This window comes from Guillardia theta (genome assembly GCF_000315625.1).
Source record: "Guillardia theta CCMP2712 unplaced genomic scaffold GUITHscaffold_77, whole genome shotgun sequence".
Classification (NCBI taxonomy): domain Eukaryota; class Cryptophyceae; order Pyrenomonadales; family Geminigeraceae; genus Guillardia; species Guillardia theta.
The window spans coordinates 379699-389142 of NW_005434597.1; the positions used below are offsets into that span (position 1 = coordinate 379699).

At 56.8% G+C, this 9444-nt stretch overlaps 2 protein-coding genes across 2 annotated transcripts in view; both read right to left on the reverse strand.

The window, feature by feature from the left end:
- GUITHDRAFT_143677 (hypothetical protein) overlaps positions 1-4579 on the reverse strand; it is a gene marked incomplete at both ends in the record, with an annotated part of 8233 nt that extends 3654 nt beyond the window's left edge. Inside the window, 4 exons of the mRNA XM_005826199.1 lie at positions 30-107; positions 166-2280; positions 2328-4432; positions 4478-4579. Coding sequence (XP_005826256.1) covers positions 30-107; positions 166-2280; positions 2328-4432; positions 4478-4579 — 4400 coding nt within the window. The remainder of the gene's footprint in view (positions 1-29; positions 108-165; positions 2281-2327; positions 4433-4477) is intronic.
- Positions 4580-5810: 1231 nt separating this feature from the next.
- On the reverse strand, positions 5811-7471 carry GUITHDRAFT_154501 (hypothetical protein). Its single transcript, XM_005826200.1, has 13 exons — positions 7445-7471; positions 7212-7319; positions 7128-7165; positions 7043-7075; positions 6924-6992; positions 6846-6874; positions 6650-6700; positions 6561-6604; positions 6367-6463; positions 6190-6323; positions 6060-6150; positions 5985-6010; positions 5811-5940 (listed from the first exon to the last, which is right to left on the reverse strand). Exons 2-13 carry the CDS (start codon positions 7317-7319, stop codon positions 5881-5883), a joined length of 780 nt encoding a protein of 259 aa, XP_005826257.1. The 5' UTR covers positions 7445-7471; the 3' UTR covers positions 5811-5880.
- Between the last annotated feature and the right edge of the window lie 1973 nt (positions 7472-9444).

The following is a 9444-nucleotide window of genomic DNA, read 5'->3' on the forward strand; positions in this document are numbered from 1 at the left end:
CAAGGAGAATCTCCCAGGCGATGTACAACTTGTTGATGGACATGAGAAGATTTCGGTTCTCATCCTGAAAGCCAGCAAGCAGAAGGTCGACGGGCAGCTCAGACGCGCTGCGGCACAACAGCAAGTCACTCGTCCCTTCCCCTCGCACAGCAGCAGATGACTTACCTGCCGTCGTCCTCGTCCTCCTCCTGCTCCAGCACCGTCACCTCCCTCACCCTCCTCGTGTGCTTCCCCCCCCTCAGCCGCGACGACTCCTCTGACGCCTGAGCTTGCAGCTCCTCCGCCGCCCTCCTCGCGCTCTTCCCTCCCCCGCAGATCCCGCTCATCAGCTCTACCTCCGCCACCACCGACCCGGCCCGCAGGCTGAGTACTCGGACCAAGTCTTTGCGACCTCCGACGGCTCGGGCGAGGTCCTCTGCGAGCTCCTCCATGAACTCTTCCTCTCCCAGCAGATCGTCGAAGTTCATCTCGAGGTCCACAAGGATGGTGGCAGATGCGATCATGAAGGTCGGAGGAGGGAGACAGCGCGCAAAGAACTCGCGCACTGCCCTCCCCATATCCTCTAGCTTCTCCTCCAGCTCTCTGAGCTTCTCCTCCAGCTCCTTCTGCGCTCCTGCCTCTTTTTGGTTCTTCTGCTGCTCAGCTGCCCACGCGTCCTGATTGTGAAGGCTGTCGTGCAAGATCGAGATCTCCTCTTCCCGCGCAATGAGCTCCTGAGCCAACTTCTCCTGTTCCTGCTCCGCCACCTGAAGCTGCTGTAGCAGATTCTGACAGTCGTCGTACATCCTGCAGTTGTCCTCGTACAGCCGCTCGTTCTCCTTCCGCAGCGTCTCCGCCTCCTTCCCCTCCTCCCCTCCCCTCCCCTCCAGCACCGTCACCTCCCTCACCCTCCTCGTGTGCTTCCCCCCCCTCAGCCGCGACGACTCCTCTGACGCCTGAGCTTGCAGCTCCTCCGCCGCCCTCCTCGCGCTCTTCCCTCCCCCGCAGATCCCGCTCATCAGCTCTACCTCCGCCACCACCGACCCGGCCCGCAGGCTCAGTACTCGGACCAAGTCTTTGCGACCTCCGACGGCTCGGGCGAGGTCCTCTGCGAGCTCCTCCAAGAAATTTTCTTCGTTGTTGGTGACTTCTACGTAGTCCAAGTCCATGACAAGCTCTATGAAACTGCTTCCTCCCTCCTCCTCTCTCCTCATCGCCTCCTCCTCTCTCATCATGGCGAGTTGTTCCTCCAGCTCCTCCCTCAGGGCTTCCAGCTCGCTCACTCTTGTCTCGTACTCCCAGCACTTGGCCTGCAGGCTGGCGACCTGCTCCTCTTTGTCGTCACCTGTCACCTGAAGCCTCTCGACCTGCAAGAAGTTTCTCTGAGGCAAGTCGGCTGCGAGCTCTTGCCCGCTCTGTCCTACTTCCTCCAGCTCCCTCCTTAGCTGATCCCGCTCCTGCGAGATCTTCTCCAGCTCCGACACGAACTGCTTGCAGTCAGCATACATCCTGCAGTTGTCCTCGTACAGCCGCTCGTTCTCCTTCCGCAGCGTCTCCGCCTCCTTCCCCTCCTCCCCTCCCCTCCCCTCTAGCACCGTCACCTCCCTCACCCTCCTCGTGTGCTTCCCCCCCCTCAGCCGCGACGACTCCTCTGACGCCTGCGCCCGCAGCTCCTCCGCCGCCCTCCTCGCGCTCTTCCCTCCCCCGCAGATCCCGCTCATCAGCTCTACCTCCGCCACCACCGACCCGGCCCGCAGGCTCAGTACTCGGACCAAGTCTTTGCGACCTCCGACGGCTCGGGCGAGGTCCTCTGCGAGCTCCTCCATGAACTCTTCCTCCGCAGCCTCGATGTCCTTGATCGGCATGTCCAGCACGACGTCAATTATCACCGAGCTATCTTCCTGCTCTGAGCTGGGAGGGAGGGAGGGAGACTCGAGCTTCTCTCGCTGGAGGAGCGCGTTCTGCTCCTTGAGCGTCGCGATCTCCAGCAGAAACCTCTTGCAGTCCTCGTACATCCTCACGTTGTCTTCGAAGAGCTGCTTGTTCCTCACCCGCAGCTCAGCCGTTTCCTCCACCTGCACCGCAAACTCGGCGACTGCCGCAACTCCGTCCTCCCTTGCTGCTCCTTCGCTCTCTCTCTCCCTCGACGTCTCCGCGGCGGCTGGGCTAACGGCGGCATGGGAAGTGGGGGTTACGTTGTTGTGCTGCTCCTCGAGCGCTGCCAGGCTAACGCGGAGCTGCTGCAGCTGCTCCTCCAGCGTCTTGATCTCCGACGTCATGTGCTTGTTGTCTGCGAAGAATCTGCGGGCACTCATGAGGAGCAGCAGACAAACTTTGACGTCCCTCACCTCTTGTTGTCTTCCAGCAGCACCTTGTTGTCATGCAGCAGCTTTCTGCACTCGTTCCTGCTCGCCTCCAGTAGAGCCTCAGCTGGATGGGAGCTGTCAAGGTCAGGGTCCAGTTGGAGTGACGTCATCGTCTCCAGCTCTTGGATGCGCAGCCGGAGGGCCTCGATCTTCTTGTCAGAGTCAACGAGGGAGGCCTCCGCCGTCTCCTTCATCATCGTCATGCTCGACAGCTGGATGGTCAGGTCCTTGATCTCGGCGTAAGAGTCGTCGAGCTTCTGCATGACTTGACACGCCCTCGTCTCCATCTGACTCACGGCTTCATCCGCGTTGCTCCTGCTGTCAACCATCTGCTTCAGCATCTTGATCTCAGCGTTCTTGGATGCCTCCATCAACCTCCACCGCTCCCAGTCGTCCATCCTGCTCTTCTCCGTCACATCCAGCGTCGCCTGGAGGTGTTTCATGCTCCTCAGCAGCTCATCGCGCTCCTCCCGCACGCTGGTGAGAGTGCGCGACTCGTTCCTTGCCCTCTCCAGCCCTTCCCAGCTCGCTCTCTTGCTCTCCTCCAGCGCCCGTCGCAGCGTCTCGACTTCTCCACAGATCTCCTCCAGTCTTAACGCTTCCTCGCGCTCTCGCACCGCCAGCCTCTCCTCCGCCTCCTTCCTCCTGCGCAGAGCCTCGTCCAACGCCTGCTGCCTCTCCACAAGAACCTGCTGGGCGAACTCAAGCTCCTTCCTCCTCTCTGTCGCCTCCAACTGGAGGGAAGAGATGGCAGCATCTTGACTTTGGTTCCAACTGTCGTCCAGTCGCTTGCTCGGCACTTCGTTCAGCTGCTTCATGGTTGCATCTAACTTCCACAGCAGGTACTTGTTCCGCAGCGTGCACTCTCGGTTGTTGCAAGTGGAGGTACGGAAAGGAAGGTTGTCGGCGCCATCCAAGTCGCTATCGTCCGAGTGAGGCGCGTACGGCTTTACCCTGCAGCAATGTTCCTCCTCCTCGTCTTCAAACTGCGTGTAGACTTGCGACATGTCCTTCCCGATGAGCCTTAGCTCCGAGCACAGCCGAGCGATTTGTTGCTCGGAAGTCGCGAAGAAGTCGTCTTTCTCCCATGAGTGAGAGTATTTTTGCCTGTCAAGCTCCTCCCTCAGGGACCTCACATGGTCCTGAAGCGTCAGGTTCTCTTCCTTCAGCTCATCCATGAGCGCAAGCTTCATGCTGATCTGATCCCTATCGCTCGCATGATCGTTGAGCCTGAGCTTCAGTTTCAGGTTCTCATCTTGCAGTCTCTTGACCTCGTTCTCCAGCGTCGCGAGATTTCTCTCGTCGCGCCGCAGGGCTGACTTCAACTTGGAGATCTCGGAGATGTACTGGGTCTCAACCTTCGACTTGACTTGCAGTTGGTTCAGCAGCTTCGAGTTCTCTTTCCTTACAGCGTTGAGCGTCCCCTTGTCAATCTCACTCTCCCTCTGAATCTCTCGTATCTTGAATGTCGCGTCCTCTATCTCGATCGCGTGAGACTTGCGCAGCTTCTCCAGCTCGGCTCGGAGTGTCGAGATAGTGACGTTGTCTTTCTCATGCTGAGTCCTCAGCACATCTATGTCCTCCTGCAGTTTGCGGTGTTTCTTTCTCGAGGCAACCTTCAGCTGGGAGAGCTGCTCGCTCACCCGCTGGAACTCGTGGGACTCGTGGGCGAGCAGAGACGAGAGCTCGAAAGCTTTCTTCCTGGCTTCAAGAATCTCAATCCTCTGCTCCTCTACCCCGTTCAGAGACACGGACGGCTCGCGAGGGGGCACGACAACCCCTGAGTCTCGCAGTGATACTTCTGACCTGGGCCGATTGGTTGCAAATCTGTTCTCATCCTTGGATTCACTGGCAATCGTTGTGATCGGTGAATCTGCTTTGTTGTTGTTGTTGTTGTTGTTGTTGTTGTTGTTGTTGTTGTTGTTGTTGTTGTTGTTGTTGTTGTTTGTATCTGCTGGCGATGTCTCGTCGTCAGTGTTCGCGCTGCCATTGGCGTCTGGAGACCACAAGGCCAACGCTCGACGAACGTTGGGGTCGACAGACTCCAGCAGGGAGTCTACCCTGGCATCGTCGAGGGAAAGAAGAACCTGTCAAGAGGGTAAAAGGCAGGCGAGAGGAAGCTATTGGTAGACCTGATAGACAGCTTGAAACGTCTGATCACTCTGAGCAGCCATGAATCGCTCGCAGGCCTCCTTGAAGGAGGCCATCGAACCATCCATATCCTGTGTCGCCATGTACAGATGTCTCTAACCAATCTGCGGTAAAAGTGAGATTGATGCGAAGGTTCGCAAGCAAAGAGCAGCGGAGCAGGGAATCATCAATGAATCGTCGTTCACAGGGACACGAGGAGGAGGAGGAGGGACAAGTACAAGTAAAGTGGAGTCTGAGAGCTAAGTAGGAGCTGGGGCAGCCAAGGAGAACGAGGAGAAAGGAGGGACAAAAGCAGCAAGGCGTCAAGGTAAGGATGCATGAGCAAGCAGCAAGAAGCAAGCAGCAAGAAGCAAGAAGCAAGCAGCAAGAAGCAAGAAGCAAGAAGCAAGCAGCAAGCAGCAAGCAGCAAGCAGCAAGCAGCAAGCAGCAAGCAGCAAGCAGCAAGCAGCAAGCAGCAAGCAGCAAGCAGCAAGCAGCAAGCAGCAAGCAGCAAGCAGCAAGCAGCAAGCAGCAAGCAGCAAGCAGCAAGCAGCAAGCAGCAAGCAGCAAGCAGCAAGCAGCAAGCAGCAAGCAGCAAGCAGCAAGCAGCAAGCAGCAAGCAGCAAGCAGCAAGCAGCAAGCAGCAAGCAGCAAGCAGCAAGCAGCAAGCAGCAAGCAGCAAGCAGCAAGCAGCAAGCAGCAAGCAGCAAGCAGCAAGCAGCAAGCAGCAGGGGCAGGGGCTGGATTCCGAGCAGGGTCGCACCATGCGGTACCGAGGTAACTATACAACCATTACCCCTACCCTGAAGAGAGAAGAGACCCCGTCTACAGTTCGAAATATGGTAATAGTCCTCTTCACGTACACTAATTCATAAGTAGCTCTCTAATGTAAAAACTTAAAGTACTCCACATACCCTCTTGCGTCGAACACTCATTAACCCCTACCCCCCTGCTTCGTGTCTGCTGGTTTGCTGGCCGTTACACTCAAAGTTGACAAGAACGAGAAACGCGCAAGTGAGAAACGGGGGGAGGGGAGGGGAGGAGGAGCAGAGCAGAGCAGAGCAGAGCAGAGCAGAGCAGAGCAGAGCAGAGCAGAGCAGAGCAGAGCAGAGCAGAGCAGAGCAGAGCAGAGCAGAGCAGAGCAGAGCAGAGCAGAGCAGAGCAGAGCAGAGCAGAGCAGAGCAGAGCAGAGCAGAGCAGAGCAGAGCAGAGCAGAGCAGAGCAGAGCAGAGCAGAGCAGAGCAGAGCAGAGCAGAGCAGAGAAGGGAAGGGAAGGGATTCAGGAAAGAGAGGAGAAAGGAGAATATGGCAAGAACTTTTCAATGATGTGCAGGTGACAAATATTGATGTTTTTTAATGAACCTTGAATCATATTCACATGATAGACATGTCGAGTATGCTTGCATCAACTCCGTAATCTTCGCTGAGAAGAGAAATCTCTCGGAGTTGTTGGGATAAAAGACTCCTAGCAAACACGTCAGAGACTACCAGGCAGACACCAGAGGATACCGTGGTGAACTCAGCCACAACATCAGCTGCAGGAACTGAGGTCAGGGAGAGCATGATCATAAGAAGGAGCGTCACCAGATCCCAGCGACACGAAGGGGAGGACGTCCACGTCTGTTCTCAGCCCCGAAGCTGTTCGAGCCAGCACTCCATTACAGAAGAACGCAACCTGCTACTCATCAGGCTCCTTCGAGACTCTCCGCACAACCTTTCCCAGCTTCACGTCAACCATGATCCCGACCACGTCGCCTCCTCCGTAGCAGAGCTCGCCCGACGCTGAGGAGACAGAGGGCAGCTTGCTCCTGTTCAGCCGCACGCCGTGGAAACACAAGTCGCCCGACCCTGCCAGCCAGTCAGCAGCTGCGTTGCTCGTCCCTTGACTTGCCTTTCCGCCACAGGACGGAGACGTTGTTGTACGCCTCAGCTACCGGCGCTCCCTTGTACGCCACCCCCACGTAGAGATACGGCGAGTCCCCGCTGACCTGAAGGAAGGAGGAAGTCAGGCGCTGGTTCGGGAGAAGCGAGAAGAGGACGAAAGGGAGGGGAGGAAACGATGCGAGAGAAGAGAGGAGAGGTCACCTTGATCGTGGCGTACCGACGCTTCAGGTTGAAGGCTTTGTTGCCTTGAGCTCCTTCATCAGCCTCGACAACCAGCTAGTCGCACGTACCGAAGGCGCAGACCCAATGGGAGGAGCTGGGGGAGCGCTGGACTCTTTGACCTGAGAGAAGGGAGGACGAATGAGCAGGGGGTTGACAGGGGGAGCAGGAGGAGGGGAGCAAGAAGAGGGAAGTGGCAGGAGGGGAGTGGGAGGAGAGAGGGCAGGAGCAGCAGCAGGGGCAGGAGGAGTGAGGAGGATTGGCTACCTTCCATGGAGATGACAGTCTCTTTGTGGCTGAACCGCATCAAGTCAGACTGGCAGGAACAGCATCCAGGGACAACACCTCGCAGCTCGGTCCCAGCTGAACCCTCTCTCCTCCTTCGTCTTGACCGACAGAGTCTTGTTGCACCATCTTAACAGGAGTCAGGGCAGGGCAGGCAGGATATACTTGTGTCTTGTTACCTGCTCATGATGTTGTTGGAACAAGCCCTCACCCTGTCAATGCGTCAGTTCCCTCTTCATCCTCCTCCCCTCGAGTCTGTCGGACCTGAACCAGTGCTGTTCGTTGGAAGGAAGCGACTTCACCTGCAGCAGTACTTGAGCAGAGGAGGAGAAGGCGGGGGAGGGGCACGTGGAACTCGTTCTGTGGGCCCTCGTAGATGATGGTGAAGGAAGAGTCCTCAGGGAAGGGCCTCGTCGATGCCAAGTCGAGGTTGGGGTACCGATCCTCGGTGCACATCTGAGCAGGAACATCAGGAATTCGAGGACCGAGTCGGATAATTCAGGGTGTCAATTGAAATTGTGAGATGGATAAGTGCATTAGGAATGAAATCAGTGACTTGAGGGGTCGAATTCCGGCTTCACCTGCAGGATGTAGTGCGAAGATTCTTTGATTGCACTCCACTGAAGGAGGACAGAAGAATCCTAGGAGATACAGGCCACGTGAGCACATAGAGACCTTCAAGTCCATTCCTGATGACGTCACCGTTACGTCCTTGGCGACAAGATCGCTCGGAGGATCTGAACGAGCAGTCAGGCGGATCTCGCACTCCCTCGTCGATCACCAGGAGCCTCTTGAAAGACAAGCTGAAGCTCTGAGACGGAGCTCTTGGCCTGCTGGAGCATGAGGAGCGGACGGGACCATGGAGTCACTTCACCTCCTCGCACTCGAATGTGATTCCCAGCGTCACTCCGGTCGCGTCGAGCGCGCTGTCCGGCACAGTCTGCGACAAGCTGAGCGCTAGAGCCTCTCCCGTTGGTCTTACGAGTTTTGACACTTCTTTGAGCTTCCGTTGAAGCTGTCGTTGTGTATCAGTTTGGACTCTGTCAAGTGCGAGCAACGCACTTGCAAAGATTCCGCGTGTTGAATGAAATCATCAACGATGTCCTGAGCCAGAACCTGGCGGGCATCCCTCAGCTCAGAGAATGTCGTTGCTGCTCTCAAAAGTTTTTCACCTGCTCTACCAAGTTGAGGCACTCTTGCACCTTTTGCAGTCTGTTGCGCAGGTGTCAACCGAGTCAAGCTGAGGGCCAAGAGAAGCAAGGAACCTGTTTGAACAGATGTTTCTCGAGGCATCGATGTACTTCAGCTTCGTCTCCTCCTCCTTGTCCAGCTGAGATGAAAACAGAGATCACTCAAGCAGGGAGAGCAGGACGGTAGTTGCCTGGTCCAGCAGCATGTCTTTCTTCTTCTCCACCAGCCTGCTCGCAAAGTCATTCTGACATCGCTCGCATCATTGCGACCGGTGAAGTTGGGCACAAGAGTTGAGAACAGTCTGACGGACGCCGTTCACTTCATCTGTTTCAGCCACTCACAACTTCTTCCATCCCGGTACAATCACTCGGTAGACAACCTCTGACCGTGTCGTTGGCTGCGTCGAGTCCTGAAGATCAACCAACATGTCAAAACGAGAAGAGGAAGCAATTTCTGGTCACCTGCCATGACATCGAGGATCGAAGCTGCATTGCTCCTTGCGATCCGCGCCTGAAGACAGAAGATGCACGAGTCAGCAAGGGATGAGCATCTCGAAGGTCAACTCAATAACATGCTCTCTTAGATGCTCGCGGATCCTGACAGCTCTCGTGCGAGGATCGTTCCATGTGCCGTTGAGGGAGGACCTGACGTTGGTGGCATTGATGGAGAGAGGAAAGGTCGAGTCGTTCTTGAAACTGTCCTGCTTCCCCTGGAGTGAGCGAGAGAGGAGCAAGGGAGGAGCCCGGGGACCTCTAGTTGGTCGATGGTGAGAGTTGAGTGGGATCGGAGGCTGTTGCTTCTCCAGTCCGGGATGGTGTCCTGCTGTGTCGAGCTCTGAAGCTCGTGGATCTTCTTCTGCAGCCAGCAAGTCAGTCGCCAGACATGCGAGCCAGTCGCTCGCCTGAAGCTTCTCGTTCTCCTCCTTGAGCATCGAGATCATGTCCGAGGGGCCAGCTGACTTGCTCGGCGTGCTCGGGAAGCCTCCTGTCCCGTCCTTGTCTTTGCGCGCGTCGTCGAGGCCATGGCTCGTTGAGTTTCTGCCATCAGGGTTGGCGAAGGAGTCGGAGTAGAGCGGAAGGGAATGAGGAGCTTGCTGGGTGGCGTCCTAAAACAGACAAGACGATTACTCAAGCACGGGTTGAGCAAGCAGGAAGATGGAGGCAGGAGGCAGGGAAACTGATGTAGGAGGAGGAAGGGGTGTGGGGGTGGAGAGGTGGAGGGAGGGGAGGGAGGGGAGGGAAAGTGGTGGGAGGGGGAGGGGGAGGGAGAGGGATGGAAGAATGTATGAAGACATGGACATACGGATGGCCGCTATAGTAAAGTTTCCATGGGGCGCCCATTCCGTCTGCTCCTTATCCTCCTTGGCGATGTCCTGGGGGAGGACGGACTC

Bases quoted from the DNA above. Each gene is read 5' to 3' on its own strand.
- GUITHDRAFT_154501 (XM_005826200.1), bottom strand. From the start codon at position 7,319: ATGTGCACCGAGGATCGGTACCCCAACCTCGACTTGGCATCGACGAGG. The intron at 6,701-6,845 runs GTAGCCAATCCT...CCCTTCTCTCAG, and splicing joins GACTGTCATCTCCATGGAAG to GTCAAAGAGTCCAGCGCTCC. The intron at 6,464-6,560 runs GTGACCTCTCCT...TCCTTCCTTCAG, and splicing joins GTCGGTACGCCACGATCAAG to GTCAGCGGGGACTCGCCGTA.